The 19370-nt window shown below is 42.9% G+C and overlaps 1 protein-coding gene across 1 annotated transcript; it reads left to right on the top strand.

Annotated features, from left to right (window-relative positions):
- Positions 1-16374: 16374 nt before the first annotated feature.
- LOC121570199 (anoctamin-10) lies at positions 16375-18411 on the top strand. Its single transcript, XM_041881689.1, has one exon. It carries the CDS (start codon positions 16375-16377, stop codon positions 18409-18411), a length of 2037 nt encoding a protein of 678 aa, XP_041737623.1.
- Positions 18412-19370: the final 959 nt, after the last annotated feature.

Genomic DNA, 19370 nt, shown 5'->3' with positions numbered 1-19370 from the left:
TCACTGAGACCGCCTCTATCCATGCCAAGACCCACCCCGCAAGGGAAAGCTCACATAACGTTATCCTGCTCATGCATCATCAACTGAACTCGCTCGCCCATCCTTTCATAACAATTAAGTAGTATTGCCAGCTCTGGCTCCCTCTGACTCTCCCTGCAGATTTCCAATAGACCTATGCTCTTCAACCCAATATCAGCTTTATGGATGGCATGCTTGGTATCAGGTCAAAGTGAGTGACAGATCAGAGTTGTTGGAATAGAATTTAGAAAGAAAACGCCAGCAGTCATTATGCAAGCACATCACAGTTTTTCAGCATATGGTGATCTCCACTGAATCTATTTTCCATTATAAAAGGAGACATTCCTAAAAAATGTATTGAGCTGTATGTGTCTCGATGGATATAGTTCAGGGAAATACTCTCTGTTTTCCATATTGCTTCTTTTGCAATGATCCATCTTTCACAGTGTCAATGAACTCCATAACATAAGCCAAGAGCTTGACCCAGCCTTGCGAAATATTCTCAGAATCTCAGAAAAACACAGTGTAGGCCTACTACTTATCATACTAAATGGAGTGTCTCGGATTTACGTACAGAATAATCCGAAATGCTCTGAGACCAGGTAGCAACCGTAGGTGGTTTAATGTGTTCTTCAGGGGTTCAGCAGTCACATGAGCTTTTAGAGTGGAACATACTGTATGCATCAGTCTAATGACCACCAATCATCTTATGAAAATAAATCCGGGGTTTCAAAAAGTCTCTCTTGAGTTAGTTTCAAATCCAGACTATAGGCAACAGCTAGCCGCATGAGACATTATGAAATACTCCCTTTTGTCTTGCCCATTCACCCTCTGAGTGGCACACATACACAATAAATGTCTCAATTGTCTCAAGACGTAAAAATCATTCTTTAACCTGTCTCTTCCCCTTCATCTACACTGATTTGAAGTAGATTTAACAAGTGACATCAATAAGGGATCATATCTTTCACCTGAATTCACCTGGCCAGTCTATGTCATGGAAAGAGCAGGTGTTCTTAATGTTTGAATACTCAGTGTACACTACCGGTCAAAAGTTTTAGAAGACCTACTCATTCAAGGATTTTTCTTTATTTCTACTATTTTCTACATTATAGAATAATAGTGAAGACATCAAAACTATGAAATACCACATATGGAATTATGTAGTAACCAAAAAAGTGTTACCAAAATCAAAACATATTTTATATTTGAGATTCTTCAAATAGCCACCCTTTGCCTTGATGACAGCTTTGCACACTCTTGACATTCTCTCAACCAGCTTCATGAGGTAGTCACCTGGAATGCATTTCAATTAACAGGTGAGCCTTCTTAAAAATTAATTTGTGGAATTTCTTTCCTTCTTATTGCGTTTGAGCCAATTAGTTGTGTTGTGACAAGGTAGGGGGGGTATACAGAAGATAGCCCTATTTGGTAAAAGACCAAGTCCATATTATGGCAAGAACAGCTCAAATAAGCAAAGAGAAACGACAGTCCATCATTACTTTAAGACATGAAGGTCAGTCAATCTGGAAGATTTCAAGAACTTTGAAAGTTTCTTCAAGTGCAGTCGTAAAAACCATCAAGCGCTATGATGAAACTGGCTCTCATGAGGACCGCCACAGGAATGGAAGACCCAGAGTCACCTCTGTTGCAGAGGATGAGTTCATTAGAGTTACCAGCCTCAGAAATTGTAGCCCAAATAAATGCTTCACAGAGTTCAAGTACCAGACATCTCAACATCAACTGTTCAGAGGAGACTATGTGAATCAGGACTTCATGGTCGAATTGCTGCAAAGAAACCACTACTAAAGCACACCAATAAGAAGAAGAGACTTGCTTGGGCCAAGAAACACGAGCAATGGACATTAGACCGGTGGAAATGTGTCCTTTGGTCTGGAATCCAAATTTGAGATTTTTGGTTCCAACCGCCGTGTCTTTGTGAGACACGGTGTGGGTGAACGGATGATCTCCGCATGTGTATTCCCACCGTAAAGCATGGAGGAGGAGGTGTTATGGTGTGGGGTGCTTTGCTGGTGACACTGTCTGTAATTTATTTAGAATTCAAGGCACACTTAAACAGCATGGCTACCACAGCATTCTGCAGCGATACACCATCCCACTTGGTTTGGGCTTAGTGGGACTATCATTTGTTTTTCAACAGGACAATGACCCAACACACCTCCAGGCTGTTTAAGGGCTATTTTACCAAGAAGGAGAGTGATGGTGTGCTGCATCAGATGACCTGGCCTCCACAATCCCCCGACCTCAACAAAATTGAGATGGTTTGGGATGATGGCAGATTGAAGGAAAAGCAGCCAACAAGTGCTCAGCATATGTGGGAACTCCTTCAAGACTGTTGGAAAAGCATTCCAGGTGAAGCTGGTTGAGAGAATGCCAAGAATGTGCAAAGCTGTCATCAAGGCAAAGGGTGGCTATTTGAAGATCTCACATTTAAAATATATTTTCATTTGTTTAACACTTTTTTGGTTACTACATGATTCCATATGTGTCATTTCATAGTTTTGATGTCTTCCCTATTATTCTACAATGTAGAAATAGGAAAAATAAAGAAAAACCCTTGAATGAGTAGGTGTTCTAAAGCTTTTGACCGGTACTATATAATGCTCAATGAACTGGTTGCTGACTTCATAACATATCAAATCAGTTCTTAGTCAAAACAAGATGAAATGAATTACAGTGATTAAATGAATAGTGACTCATTATGTACTTTTATGTTTGTATGTTTATACTGTGTGATTCCCATTGAGCACTCGGCCTACAATAGCCAGGGGCTGCAAGGCGCAAGTGATGCCATTTCCCAATTATCACCCTCTCTGTCCATTTGGTATGACCACAGGCGTTCCTTTGGCCCTCTCCACTAACTACTCAACCACTACGCACCCACCACAGCTGGCACAGTGCCTGCCTTGGTCCTCTCCCCTTCAACAATCCCTTCAACAAAGCCTGCGTGAATGCTTGCTGTTTGCGTGGGTCTGATGCAAAGCAAAGATATAAACAAACAAAAGATCACCTGAACCCTTCTATTAGTGGCAGTAGTCTGAGGCCCTCTCCTCTGACTTTACTAAGCCGCCAGTGTGTCATTAGTAGCTAGTGAGGAGGTTGTTCTGGGTCAGATGAATTCCAGCCCATCTGGTCCAGCAAATGACAAAAATGGACAGAGTCCTGTTTTTGCAGGGAGAGCACAACCAGCACCACTACTGGTGTACATGCAGTAGCCTCTGTTTGGGATGCAGTACAAATTAGTCAAGATATTTTGTATTACGTTGTAATAGTTACAAAATGCAGCTCTCTCATCAACTTTCACATCAGGATTTTGCTCCCTTAAACTGTACTGTGAAGGTTCTAATTCTATGGGGGCAGGGATTAGTTGGATAACCCATTTTCTCCAGAGTTCTTCTGTACAGATCTCAATGTACATGGTGAGGTCACTGTCCTCCTCACTGTGTTTGCCATGGCTATCACAGGCCAAAGGAGATCAAACATCATGGGGCCAGGGGCATCTATCTATTTACATTTTAGTCATTTAGCAGACACTCTTATCCAGAGCAACTTACATTTAGTGAGTGCATACATTATCTTTCATACTGGCCCCCTGTGGGAATCAAACCCACAACCCTGGCGTTGCAAACACCATGCTCTACCAACTGAGCTACATCCCTGTCAGCCATTCCCTCCCCTACCCTGGACGACACTGGGCCAATTGTGTGCCGCCCCATGGGTCTCCCAGTCGCGGCCGGCTACGACAGAGCCAGGAGGCACAGCGATGCAGTGTCTTAGACCACTGCGCCACTCGGGAGCCCTCTATGTATCTCACTGCAAGCTGGGGTGGGGTAGGTGGGAGATAGCTGGGATGCATGTATTCACAGACGTAATTGAACAGGTCATACTCCAATTAATTTAATGATACTCATTATCAGTATCTTCAATTGAGTTAAAGGAACACTTTGATGTAACTGTAACTACACTGTAACACAGCCTGCTTTTTTGCCTTTTTTGCCTGAAATACACATTCACTCGGGGCATTACACACTCACTTCATTTCCAGTATCCCAGTAGGCAGCAGGGATATAAATATCTCTGTCCTGCCTGGTCCTGCCTGCCAAGTGGGTGGTACACAGTGGCACAGAGGGACTCACAGTTAGGCTGTTTATCCCAGCAAAACTGAATGACAGAATTGACCACTGGGAGAGGACAGGGAGGTTTTAGTGAAAGATGGTGGTACAGGGATGTTATGTAACGTTCCCTGGGACACACTGGGATCGTGCCTAAAATACCAAGGAGTCCAATGATGAGGGCAAAGGCCATGATCTCTATACTGTACTGTGTATTTTGTTTGACTGATTGCTGCAACCTGGTCTCAGAGCATGTCATATTATTATTATTATAAAAAAAAAAATGTTTTAGTCATTTAGCAGACGCTCTTATCCAGAGCGACTTACAGTTAGTGAGTGCATACATTTTCATACCGGCCCCCCGTGGGATGTATGTATGTAAATCCGTATTTATTAATTTGTGGATGTCCATCATCCATTTCGTATGAATGTTACGAATTACAATTCGTATTATATGTTACAAATTTACAAAAAGTACAATATGTTAAACATTTGCAAAACGTATGATATGTTACGAATTCTAGCTAGGTGGCTAACATTAGCTAGCTGGCTAATGTTACCTAGGCTAGGGGTTAGGGTTAGGGGTTAGGGTTAAGGTTAGGGTTCATTTTAGGAGTTAGGTTAAAGGGTTAAGGTTAGGGTTAGGGGAAGGGTTTGCTAAAAGGGTTAAGGTTAAGGGTAGGGTTAGCTAACATGTTAAGTAGTTGCAAAGTATCTAAAATGTAGTAAGTAGTTGGAAAGTTGCTAATTTGCTAAAATGTTAAAGTTGTCAGGGATGAGATTCAAACTCGAAACCTTTGGGTTGCTAGATGTTCGCGTTGTACGCGCACCCATCCACCACAACCAACCACCTTAGTCTGTCTTATGTAACCATACCAAATGTAACATATCATACTAATTTGTGTCCCAGATGTACATTTACTATGCTACGTCTAGTCTATGAGACCAGGCTGGATTACTGCAGGAAAATATTTGACAACACTTCCTGCTCACCTGGACCACACCTTGTCAAAGTTTCTTTCTCTCTTTTTTCCTTCTCTCTTTCTTTCTTTGTGTCTTTCTTTCGTTGTGCCCCCCCCGGATCATATCACAGCCTCATTCCAGAAGCTGAGGTTATTGCGTCTCAGTTTAGATAATGGGCTGTAACACATTGACACATTGCACCACTTATCTGTCCTGCACTCATTGACACGATGCAGTTAGGAATGTTCAACACCATGCTGTAGTTTCTACTAAAACTACAGCATATCAGTTATTGCCGTTGAAGACACCCCAACCTGAAATAAAACTGTCATGTCCCCATTTGATCCTCCTTTATAGGCCCAGCACCATCTATCCCTACACTTATGCCTCCACTACCCCCTCCATACAGAGTGCACTGTGCTGTAAAATGCTATTTTAATTATATGTAGAATTATTCGACAATCTTGCCACATTTAGTTTTCCTGAATTGAGAATTAACTTCAAGCTGTGAATCACTGCTCCTTTGAGAGTTCCACACAGAAAAACATTAAGGTAACTCACATGGAATCATATATACACATAGCCACATCCACTGCTTCATAATCATAAGCATATGAGATGTATTGCGGGTCCTAAAAATAGAACACAACTCATTTTGTGTAACTTGGGGGTCTGTTTCATAACAGGGGGACTTAGCCCCCCCTCCTCCTCCTTAAAGGGGCAATCTGTGATTGCTACATCCATTTTTTGACAAATTAATGATATATACCCATTGATTCTTGAAGAATATAACATAAATGCCTTATGAGATTATTTTAACTGCCATACCCCATCGGAACCCAAAGTATAAGCTTATTTTACTCCATTGTTTGTAAACAATGCAATTGTAAACTAACACTTTATAGCGTCAAAACATGGTTAAAACTATAATTTTGATATCTTGGATGGTCAGTCCTTGCATCCTTAGCTCTGTCTATGGATTTGAGAGTGAGTTACATTTCTCCAGCCCCATCCCTCAGCGGTTTATCAGAACAGCAGCAGTGTTGTTATAGTTTGAACTGCAGATTGCCCCTTTAACACTATACTGTGTGTCGATCACTCCCCATCTACTAAATTCAAAGAACATGCATGCACAAACTCACAATGAACACTCAATGAACACACACAACTTACTCTGTGTTAACATTTTGCCTTGAGGCAAAACCGCATATGTTTCAGTATTAACCTCTGACACACACATCAGAAAAACATGGGAAAAACAGAGCATTGTGATGAGGAACACAAGACCTCAGACCACTTCCTTCCGCATGCTTCTATTCCTGGATTCCAAAATACGTCACACAGTTGCCACAGCAACCACTGCTGGTTGCAGAGAGGAGGAGCTGTTATGAAATAATCATAAAATGGGCAGGTAAAAAATGGAAAATCATGTTTTCAAATCCAGATCAATCAATCAGAAAAATACTTTCAGCCTAAAGTTGTTTTCTTCACACTATGTTGAAAAGCACAAATGTTAATGATGCAGATGCAGACAGGAAGGATCCCAATCTGCATTATCTCCTGTAACTGGGAGGTAATGACCTTGTCACCTAATGCCATTATGTGACTCAATGTGTCACCAATCCATGTTGTTGTTCAATGGGCACACTTTGACCTACAATCCTGGCTTATTGCAGAGCGGATGTGACAGCTGTCTAGTGTGCGATTCTGTGCGAGGCACACTAGACAGGCACTTTGTTATACAATGCTCATTGAAAGCAGTTCTTTTTTCTTTGAACATAGGCTCTGATAAACAATTTTTTTTGTATTGGTTTCAAAGAGCATAAAAGCATATGGAATATAGCCTATTATACAAGATGTTATTGCCTTCTTCCACTCTACTGAAGTAGAAATGAACAAGGAGCTGAATGTATTTATATTTGTTGTGCAACTACTCTACTATGACATCTCTCGAAACCATGAATCATTCATGAAATCAAATGTAGTGTTAAGTTATCATGAAATAAGAGATAAATCCTCAAAGCTTATGACGGAGGGAGTTGTGTGTGTGTGGGAGGGGGTTCTTAGTTGTGCTATTCTGACTGGGGGGTTGGTGTTGAACAATCTATAGCACAGAGGGGTGGGGGTAGAGTGAGTGCATGACTAGAGTTATGTAACCCATGCTGTGTACTTACGTAATACATTCATAATCAGTCTCCAGGACAGATATAGATGGCCTAGTTTCCACCTTGTGCCTGCCAGCATACCAGTGTCACAGTGTCCTGAACACTCATTTCACTGCAGGCTGCAGAGGGAAAAGGCTTGGGATTGTACAGCATATGTATAGTTTTCCAGATTTTTTTTATGTCAGACACAGTGATGTGTCTAAAGAAGACAAAACATGCATTTGCCGTATAAATGTTGAGACAAATATGGCCACAGAGTTTTTGTTGTGAGACATTTTGTTTGTTTGCTAATCCCTCCTGTAGTTGACAACATTTAGACACGACATGACACATAACACACTGCAAGGCCCTAAGCCATGTCAAACAGATTCATTTCTAAGTATGCATGCGAGAGCCACCCTGTCATTACTCTATTTATACTTTCACAGCTCCAGACTCTTTCGGTATTTAATCCCTACTTGTTTTCCCTTCAGCATGCCATGCTCAAGACATTTTAGAACATTCCTCTACTCATGTCACCTCTGCTCTTTCACCAACATCGCTGAGCTTATGACCAGTTCCAATACTAATTCCACCACACTATTTCTACTACAAAAGCTAAAACAAAACTCCCTGTTCTTCAATGCTAACATGACCATATCCGCACAGCCTGGCTCAGTGTAACTCTATGTGAATTATGAAACAGTTAAATTACCTGTCAATCAACACCAGTTGGCCTTTGTTTGAAATAGTTGTTGCATCATCCTCAGGTAACCACCTTTTCTCATTAATTTAAAGTTGAAACATTTTGTACTATCCACATTAGTGCTGTAGTGTCAGAGTGAATACACTCAAATAAAGGAACTAGGTTACAGCTGTTATCAGAGAGGACTTCCCCCATCATACCAACTTATTCCGTTGACAGAGACAACTAAGTACACTTCGTAACACCCTCTGATGTAACATGTTTGGATCAACAGCGTCAGGCAGACACTCAGATAGACAGGGGTCTTTCCATCAGGGTAATTACATCAATTCATTTTCAGAGTTACTTAGCAGAATTGACTGATTTGTGATTATTGGTCAGTTGCATGACTGGGAGTGAACCCATTAGACAGACTCACATGGTCTTATTCTCCTCAGTTTGGGGGGGGGGGGTTTAAAATTAGAGTAGAAGGAATGTACAAATCCCAGAGGGCACTTATAGAGGTATGTAGAGAAGCACTTTGTTACAGCCTATTCAATAGACTGTCGTGGTCAAAAGTTTTGAGAATGACACAAGTATTGGTCTTCACAAAGTTTGCTACTTCAGTGTTTTTAGATATTTTTGTCAGATGTTACTATGGTATACTGAAGTATAATTACAAGCATTTCATAAGTGTCAAAGGCTTTTATTGACAATTACATTGTTTATGCAAAGAGTCAATATTTGCAGTGTTGACCCTTCTTTTTCAAGACCTCTGCAATCCGCCCTGGCATGCTGTCAATTAACTCTGGGCCACATCCTGACTGATGGCAGCCCATTCTTGCATAATCAATACTTGGAGTTTGTCAGAATTTGTGGGTTTTTGTTTGTCCACCTGCCTCTTGAGAATTGACCACAAGTTCTCAATGGGATTAAGGTCTGGGGAGTTTCCTGGCCATGGACCCAAAATGTCGATGTTTTGTTCCCCGAGCCACTTAGTTATCACTTTTGCCTTATGGCAAGGTGCTCCATCATGCTGGAAAAGGCATTGTTCGTCACCAAACTGTTCTTGGATGGTTGGGAGAAGTTGCTCTCGGAGGAGGTGTTGGTACCATTCTTTATTCATGGCTGTGTTCTTAGACAAAATTGTGAGTGACCCCACACATGAATGGTCTCAGGATGCTTTACTGTTGGTATGACACAGGACTGATGGTAGCGCTCACCTTGTCTTATCCGGACAAGCTTTTTTCCGGATGCCCCAAACAATCGGAAATGGGATTCATCAGAGAAAATGACTTTACCCCAGTCCTCAGCAGTCCAGTCCCTGTACCTTTTGCAGAATATCAGTCTGTCCCTGATGTTTTTCCTGGAGAGAAGTAGCTTCCTCGCTGCCCTTCTTGACACCAGGCCATCCTCCAAAAGTCTTCGCCTCGCTGTGCGTGCAAATGCACTTACACCTGCCTGCTGCCATTCCTAAGCAAGCTCTGCACTGGTGGTGCCCCGATCCCGCAGCTGAATCAACTTTAGGAGACGGTCCTGGCGCTTGCTGGACTTTCTTGGGCGCCCTGAAGCCTTCTTCACAACAATTGAACCTCTCTCCTTGAAGTTCTTGATGATCCGATAAATGGTTGATTTAGGTGCAATCTTACTAGCAGCAATATCCTTGCCTGTGAAGCCCTTTTTGTGCAAAGCAATGATGACGGCACATGTTTCCTTGCAGGTAACCATGGTTAACAGAGGAAGAACAATGATTTCAAGCACCACCCTCCTTTTAAAGCTTCCAGTCTGTTATTCTAACTCAATCAGCATGACAGAGTGAACTCCAACCTTGTTCTCGTCAACACTCTCACATGTGTTAATGAGAGAATCACTGACATGATGTCAGCTGGTCCTTTTGTGGCAGGGCTGAAATGCAGTGGACATGTTTTTTGGGGATTAAGTTCATTTTCATGGCAAAGAGGGACTTTGCAATTAATTGCAATTCATCTGATCACTCTTTATAACATTCTGGAGTATATGCAAATTGCCATCATAAAAACTGAGGCAGCAGACTTTGTGAAAATTAAGATTTGTGTCATTCTCAAAACTTTGGACCACGGCTGTAGTTTCCCTGTTCCTTACTCTGCTGCTGGGCAGATTATCAAGCTAATGTAATGAAGAAAAGAGAGTGAGATATGAAAGCATGTGATATGCATTTAGATAAGGTAGAAGGAAAATACATTAGAAAATACTAATTTTTAAAAATGAAAATGAAAAACAGAGACAAGGAAACTCATCTGAAACTTTGCTCCATCATTTTTTATAGGGCTTCACTTTAGCCTGCGTTTTCAGACAAACCCTTTCGAGATTCATCCTTGTGTACCAGTCTTGACTTCAGTTCATATCCATGTTGTAGCTGTAACATAAAACTCACAGTGACTTTCATGCTGAAACTACAGTATGTAAGCTGTGACCACTGCATGCTTTGGTCTGTATATCTAGAGAGATATTCTCAACTGGCTTACCTGGTTAAATAAAGGTGAAATAAAAATAAATAAATAAAAATATATGCTGCCAATACAAGCGTTTGTATATCAAGCATATCTTTCCCCCTGAAAACTAAACAGAGTATTCACAGCTTCGGTGATGGAAACTCCTTGTTGGACTAATGTTTTGCCCATGATGTGATGTTGAGGTTTATGTAATGTCCATTGGTGTTCCAGAGAAAGATCCAAAGTACTGCACATACGGTCTTTCCACTAACTCCCTAAATAGAGTAATGGCAGTACAGAGGAAAACAGTGAAAAAAGGCTTTGAACAGTTGGCTGTAAGAGCTTAACCCAAAGTGACTTCAGCCCCTGATCCTCTGAACCAACCCTATGCCAGAGCTAGTGGCCAAGGCTAAAAACCCATTCTGATTGGTCAGTAATGGGACCTGTCATCTACTGTTATCAGATATAGGCTCTATAATTGTGACATGGGGACAATAGGTTGAGCTGGTCCTCACTTGCGATCATTATTTTCCTGGATTGAGAAACCCTGGGGTTTTACCATTGCTCCATGCTGCTACTTTGACAATTGATAAAGGATTTATTGTGGAAGTGTACAATATTGCATACTGGTGTTGAATCACCACAGAGAAAAGATTCTAGCTAGCCTGGTGTATATACCAGACTTGTTTACCACTGTAAAAAAGAATAACCTAATAGCAGGAACAGCACCATCTAGTGGTCAGAACCTGGTAAGATCAGGATATAGGATGGGACATAAACCTAACAACTTCAATGACTCATTTCTCTGAACATACTACACTGAAAAACATTTGAAACGCAACATACAGTGTTGGTCCCATGTTTCATGAGCTGAAATAAAAGATCCCAGAAATGTTCAATACGCACAAAAAGCTTATTTCTCTCAAATGATGTGCACATATTTGGTTACATCCCTGTTAGTGAGCATTTCTCCTTTGCCAAGATAATCCATCCACTTGACAGGTGTGGCATATCAAGAAGCTGATTAAACAGCATGATCATTACACAGGTGCACCTTGTGCTGGGGGCAATAAAATACCACTCTAAAATGTGCAGTTTTGTCACACAACACAATGCCACAGATGTCTCAAGTTTTGAGGGAGCGTGCAATTAGCATGCTGACTGCAGGAATGTCCACCAGAGCTGTTGCTAGAGAATTGAATAAGACACTTCCAACGTCGTTTTAGAGAATTTGGCAGTACATCCAACCTGCATCACAACTGCAGACCACGTGTATGGCGTCGTGTGGGCGAGTGGTTTGCTGATGTCAACATTGTGAACAGTGCCCCATGGTGGCAGTGGGGTTATGGTATGGGCAGGCATAAGCTACGGACAAGGAACACAATTTCATTTTATTGATGGCAATTTGAATGCACATGTCGTGCCATCACCTCATGTTTCAGCATGATAGCGTACGGCCCTTTGTCGCAAGGATCTGTACACAATTCCTGGAAGCTGAAAATGTCCCAGTTCTTCCATGGCCTGCATACTTCCCAGACATGTCACCCATTGAGCATGTTTGGGATGATCTGGATCGACGTTTTCGACAGCGTGTTTCAGTTCCTACCAATATCCATAAACTTCGCACAGACATTGAATAGGAGTGGGACAACATTCCACAGGCCACAATCAACAGCCTGATCAACTGTATGCGAAGGAGATGTGTCGCGCTGCGTGAGGTAAATGGTGGTCAAACACCAGATACTGACTGGTTTTCTGATCCACTCCCCTACTTTTTTTTTAAAGGCATCTGTGACCAACAGATGCATATCTGTATTCCCAGTCATGTGAAATCCATAGATTAGGGCCTAATGAATTTATTTCAACTGAATGATTTCCTTATATGAACTGTAACTCAGTAAAATCTTTGAAATTGTTCCATGTTAAGTTTATATATTTATACTCATTGTTGGTGTGGGATTGGCGTGGGATGTGGGGGGTCCGTGGGTGGCTTTTGACAATTTCTTTGATTCCAAATGTCTAACTCATTGTTAGAAAACAGTTTGGTACAAATCGGATGTTAGGTACTATATTTATTCAACATTATATGAATCCTATAAATGAAAATGGCAAATTTGGGTGCAATCAATGAGGTTAATGTTTCAGAGATTAAATTATATTTCAACAAAATAATTTTTGCAGGAATGCTAATCTTATCTGTTTCTAAAAACAACCGATTTCAGAACAATCTGAGATGGTGGGTGTGGAAATCATCTTTCTTCAGCTTTTTGAGGTGGAACGACCCTCATGCAAGCTTGTGGGATCAGGTGGCTCGCGAGGCTGGAGGCCAACTATTCATCATCTAATTGTGACAACCTTGTCTTTGTTGTTGGCCCTTGTAATGTTGTCTTATTGAATTAGACAACTGTGTTTTTGTTTTGGAACTGGGGAGGACAGAAGGAGAAAGGGAGAGGGCAGGGTATAGTGAGCACAATGGCATACCATAGTTGGGCCATTTGAGGACTGTTGGTTGTTATTACACCATGGACCCTCTTCCAATGTTGGTTTATTCATTTCAATTCATTTATTCAGATGGCAGTACAGGCAAGTCAGAATCTCCTGTCCACAGAGGTGAAATATAACTTATAGTGGTGTCTAGAACCAAAATGGTCTGCACTCATGGAAGTAAGGTGATTGAAAATCACCATTGGGGACAAATATTTGTGCTTCCATGAATTTACATTTCAGGTTTTACAGAATATTTTCTTCTTTGAGATGGCAAATGCACAAAAAATGTTTCCCAATCATAAACCTTGGACTCATTCATTATCTTTGTTAAAAGTTATTTATTCCCTCCTCACCCATTCTTCTTTTCATCCACCTCAAAGGACCTCATAGATGTCAGTTACATTAGATTGAAGGAAGAAAACAGGCTTTTAGTGGTCATGAAGTATTCATCGATGCATATCTGTCCTGTGGAAGAAAACTTATACACATCTATCTGGCAGATGGGCAGAGCCACCTGAGAGCTTCCTGATGGATGATGATGGGAGGGTGAGGTGGGTGAGTCATCCTCTGGGCTTGTCTCTGCTGGCAGTTTGTTGGGCCCCATCTCATCTCATGGCATTTGAAGGAGTGGTGATTTCAGAGCTGTCACAGCTATACTCTGCCTGAGCCCACACAGACTGCTCCTCTTATTGACGAACACTGGGAGAATGAGACTGTACTGTCTCTCTCTTTCACTTCTGCATCTTACCCTCCTCTCTCTCACCCTCTTCCTTCCCCACTCCCTGTTTTCTCTGCTGTTTTCTGGCTGGAGGCATGAATATTCATATTCCCAGAAGAAATTACGAAAGTCAGCCGATGGGTTTCCAAGAAATGCTGGAACACTGAGAGGCTTGGCTTCCCTCCAATAGCTTTTGTTAGTCTAAACTGTATCAATTGCATAATAAACACTACACTGCAGGCTTTGTATACAAGCCTATGAGTCAGAGAGGGACTCATATTTCAATGGTATTTCAGAAATAGAAAAACTAATCAGTTTAGCAGGTGGTGTTGTTGAGCTGTTCATAATCGTTTTACTTGGTGTTAACTGGTGCACATCACAAGTAGCAGTGTTCTACCTCTAAGTACCTCATATTACCCTTGTAGTGACTTTGTGGAACTACTGTACAGTATAGGAAATGCTTTCCCCTATTTGTAAGGGTGATATTACCATCTTCTGGTAAAAGATGGTATCACATGTCTGAATCCACCCACAGAGCCTCATTGCTGTCCTATTCATTAGGCCTACTTATTACAGTTAATTGGATAAACTATTTTTGATTTCTAAAGAGGAATTGAACACTCATTTTCATGTAAGTAAATTAATGATTTTGTATGCTTTGATCATGAGAGTATGAAAGCTACAGTGCCTATAGAAAGTCTAATCCCCCTTGAACCTTTTTCACATTTTGTTGTGTTACAAAGTGTGATTGAAACAGATTTAAATGTACTTTTTTGTCATTGATCGACACAAAATACTCCATAGTGTCAAAGTGAAAAGAAAATTCTACAAATTTTTACAATGTAATAAAAATTGTGTAACTAAAATATAGTCGTTGCATAAGTATTCACCCCCTTTGTTTAGGCAAGCCAAAATTAGTTCAGAAGTAAAAATGTTGCTTAACAAATCACATAAGTTATATGGACTCACTGTGTGAAATAATAGGGGTTGACATGATTTTTGAATGACTACCCCTTTCTCTGTCCCCCATACATTTAACATCTGTAAGGTCCCTCAGGCAAGTATTGAATTTCAAGCACAGATTCAACTACAAAGACCAAGGAGCTTTTCGAAAGCCTCTTAAAGAAGGGCAGTGATTGGTAGATGGGAAACAATAACACATCAGACATAGCATATATCTTTAAGCATGGTCAAGTTAATAATGATGCTGTGGATGATGTATTAAACCACCCAGACACATCAAAGATGCAGTCGTCCTTCTGAACTGAACTGAGCTGCAGGACAGGAAGGAAACTGCTTAGGGATGTCACCATGAGGCCATTGGGCTACACAGTTCATTGGCTGTGATGCGAGAAAACTGAGGATGGTTCAGCAACATTGTAGTGACTCCACAATAATGACATACATGACAGAGTGATAAGAATACAAATACAACTTTTTTTAGTGCAACAAGGCACTAAAGTAATACTGAAAAGAAAATACATGGCAAAGGAATACACTTTTTGGCCTAACTGCAAAGCCTTATGTTTGGGGCAAATCCAACACAACACATCACTGGTGGCTGCATCATGGTATGGGTATGCTTGACATTGGCAAAAACTGGGGTGTTTTTCAGGATGAAAAGAAACGGGATGAAGCTAATCACAGCCAAAATCCTAGAGGAAAACCTGCTTCAGTCTGCTTTACACCAGACACTGGGACAGCAATTCACCTTTCAGCAGGACAATAACCTACAACACAAAGCCAAATCTACACTGGAGTTGCTTACTAAGAAGACAGTCAATGTTCCTGAGCGGCCAAGTTACAATTTTGACTTAAATCTGCTTGAAAATCTAAGACGAGACTTAAATTGCTGTCTAGCCATGATCCCCTACACCTTGACAGAGCTTGAAGAATTTTGAAAAGAAAAATGGGCCAATATTGCACAATACAGGTGTGCAAAGGTCTTATGAGACTTACCCAAGTAATCACTGCCAAATGTGTTTCTAACATGTATTGACTCAGAGGGTCAATAAAACATAGTTTTCTTCCACTTTGACATAACAGAGTATTTTGTGTAGATTGTTGACAAAAAAATTACAATTCAAATCCATTTTAATCCCACTTTGTAACACAATCAAATTGGAAGAAATCCAAGGAGGGTGTAGACTTGTAAAAATACTTTTACAAATCCTATGTTTCATAAAAAGCTATGCAAAATATTTTCCAGCAGTCTCAAAGCCATCACCTCAGTGCCCAAAATTAGATGAATGATAATTTCATTCTAGCTCAGTGTATGAGAAAACATTCTTCTAGGTTGTCACTAGTTACCACAGCCTCAAAGTCATGGTTATGACTAAACCCCACCTACTTCTACAATTTATCTTCTTAAAATCAGTTTTTAAACCTAACCTTAACCATAACCACACTGCTAACCTTATGCCTAACCCTAACCTTAAATTAAGACCAAAAAGCAAGTTTTTGTTTTCATGAATTTGTATCATATAGCCAATTCTGACTGTGTGGCTGTGCTTACTAGTGACAACCATTCTTCTATGACATTATGCTGATGTCACAATGCAACCGCACTGTGCTTCCCCACTGTCAGACATTCTCACAGCTACAGCTAGTCTCATCATACATCCCTGTGGCACTGTGTGCTGAGACAATATTTTCCATCAAAGCCCTGTCCCTGTACCTTGTGAAGAGAAGAGGGGAAGCAGGGGGCTGGCGAACACTACGCAGAACCCCCTGTCAACACCAGGAAGAAGGAGCCATGAACGCCCTCCGGGACGGCATGTTTTTAGGAGGAGGGAACACATGGAGGAAAGAACACACCAACGTCACCATGGCAGCCTTCATGCTTCCCGTGCAGCGCCTCAATGAGATCACCCCTCTGGTTCTGCTGGAGTTCCACCCTGAGGTGGAGGCTGACACTGTGGACTGGCTCCTGGGGAAGATCCTTACACCCGAGCCCCTGGGGGGACTAGACCTGCTGGCCAGAGTGATCAGCCGGACCAGGGCTGGGGGTGCCATCATGGTGGTTGGGGCCACCCCAGAGCGTCTGCTCCTGGAGGCTGACGAGGACCTTCTGTTCAGACACAAGCCCTGCTGCCCTATAGGAGGTCAGGCGCGGGAGGTGGGGGACCTGGGGGGGACACGCCCCACGGAGGGGGTCTATGGGATGCTGTCATCGGCTGAGTGTGTGACCCTGGTGCAGAGGATCCTGGCCAGGCTGAGAGTGGGGGAGTGGGAGGAAATCCAGGTGTTCCAGAGGATTCCCCTCCTCCCAGGAGAACCAGTGATGGCCAGTATGTCCCGCTTCGGAGTCCTAACTAACACCTACCCCCTACATGAAGCCCCACTGCTTCAGAGCCTCCAGGGGAGGTGGAGGGTTGGCTGGTGTGGTCTCAAACCCTTCAGCCAGAGAGAGCATCGGCAGCTACTGGAGGATATCAGGGCTTATTTCGGGGAGGCGGTGGCCCTCTACTTTGGGTTTGAGAGTTCGATGGTCAGTGCTCTCCTCCTGAAATCCACCATGTCCATGTTTCTCTATTTCTACCCCCTCAGGCTGGGGAACAACCTGGTCTTTTTCACCCTCTCCAGTGTGGTGTGGTCAGAGCTGTTCCTGCAGGGCTGGGGGAAGAGGAGCAAAGCCCTGGAGAGGGACTGGGGGACTGTGGTCACTCATCAGTCACACAGTCACTCATCAACAGCAGCAGCGGTGCCCAGGGTGCCACAGGGCACAGCACCACCACAGCCCCAGATCGATGCCCACCCTTTTGGAAAGATGAGTTGGAGGAGACTGCAACACTCCTTTACCTTCCTAACCTGCACCCTCTGCCTCTCCTCCATCCTGATCCTGATGTATTTACACCTAGATGGACTAGTGGGGGACATCCTCCTGAGAGAAGAGCTCAGTTTCATCTTTCACCACATCCTTGTCTACCTCCCTGAAATCGCCCTCACGGTTGCCATGGCAGGGATGGACTGTGTTGCATTCCAACTGTCCCAAGGCCTCAGCCCTGATCCCGAGCCGCCAGGGCAACAGTCACCATGGCAACAGCCCCTGATCCCTGAGGTTATCCTCTCCTGCCTCTTCAACCACTTTTCCGTCCACTTCTACAGGGCTCTGGTCCTGAATGACCTCTCCATGGTGCGCTTCCACCTGTCTGTGCAGCTGGCTACCCACCTGGGCCTCAAGCTGCTCTCCGCCACGCTGTTGCCCCGCCTGAGGAGGATGAGGACGCCCCCTGCCCGCGCCCACCAGGAACATCAGTCTCCCATCCTTAGACAAATCACAGAACAGAGCAACAGACCACCGTGTGACACCCAGACCTGGAGCTACCTGGAGCTCCTCATCTCCTACTGCCACGTCATGTTCTTCTCAGGCATCTACCCCCAGTGTGCCCTCTGGTGCCTGTTGACCATCATAGCTACATCCTGCATGGACTTGTGGCACCTGTGTTCAGGAGCGCGCCGCCCCTTCCCCAGAACATCCCCCGGGGTTAACGTTTTGTGGCAGCGGGTCTTCGGGGGCTTTGAGGCCCTGGCTGTCCTGCTCAACTCCCTCCTGCTGTGGTCCTCTCTGGAGTTCAGGCTTCTCTTCCTGAGCTACACTGGGTGGGAGATGCTCAGGGCCTTCCTCCTGCTGCAGCTGTTGCTGCTGAGCCTGAGGTGGGCGGTCACCTTCCTACTCCTCCACCTGGCCTGGGCTGTTGGCAGAAAGGCAGAGCGGCCTGAGATTCGCCAACCCCGCCTCCATAGGCTCCATCGCCACCACCAACAGCAGCAGCACTCTCACATACTGTAGAGATGCAGCAGCCAATCAGCTTCAGGCTTTGTGGGAGGATCATTGTATCTTGCAAATAAAGTGAGGAGTGAGGATTGACACAGGTGTGCTGTGTGTGTGTGTGTGTGTGTGTGTGTGTGTGTGTGTGTGTGTGTAAGGGTGTCATTTTTATTTGACAGAGTCTATCAACTTGGGCATTAGCATACAGAAAGCTTTCTCAAACAAATCAAACTCACACATCTATATCCGGGATCTTTAGAGGGCAATTTTTAACCATTGTCCCATCTACTGTAGGCTATGCCCATTGCATGGTGATAACAGTCAACCAATTAACACTGGGACTGGAGTCCTTCCTCCCTGGCAGTGGGACTGACAGATGGTGCTAAGAGAGGCTAAACTTAGTGGTCATATCTGTGACCTCACAGATTAGACACTCTCCACTGAGTCTGATCACAGACAGGATAAAGTACTAGTAGGAGAAAGTGTTTAATTATCAGCTTTTTGAGACTGATATATGTTTGGTAAACACATGACCTAGCTACAGTATGTATCAAATGTGTATCTGCATTAATAAAGATCCTGCACATTACTTGATTACAGTGGCATTTTACAGTGTTTATGGATTTTTACTGTTGCCTTCCAGTGCCACAAGAGGGTGCTGCTTGCCTTGGGTCCTTCAAACATTGCTGTATCTTTCTAAATTGCAACACAGAAATAGCAGGTAGTCCCCTGGGTTCTTTCTTCTACATTTTAAGATATATTCTAACTTAAAATGAATATAATGTGAACGTTATTGTAGTTCTAAAATTTGGCCTAAATGAACTTCCATCTGCTGATAATAAGACTCTTAGTAAAACATTTCTTTTTTGTCATATAGCAGACGCTCTTATCCAGAGCGACTTACAATTAGCGAGTGCATACATTTTCATACTGGCCCCCCGTGGGTAACGAACCCACAACCCTTGCGTTGCAAGTGCCAT

This window comes from Coregonus clupeaformis, chromosome 7 (genome assembly GCF_020615455.1).
Source record: "Coregonus clupeaformis isolate EN_2021a chromosome 7, ASM2061545v1, whole genome shotgun sequence".
NCBI classification, from domain to species: Eukaryota; Metazoa; Chordata; class Actinopteri; order Salmoniformes; family Salmonidae; genus Coregonus; species Coregonus clupeaformis.
This window is presented reverse-complemented; position numbering and strand designations above follow the sequence as displayed.

Bases quoted from the DNA above. Each gene is read 5' to 3' on its own strand.
- LOC121570199 (XM_041881689.1), top strand. From the start codon at position 16,375: ATGAACGCCCTCCGGGACGGCATGTTTTTAGGAGGAGGGAACACATGG.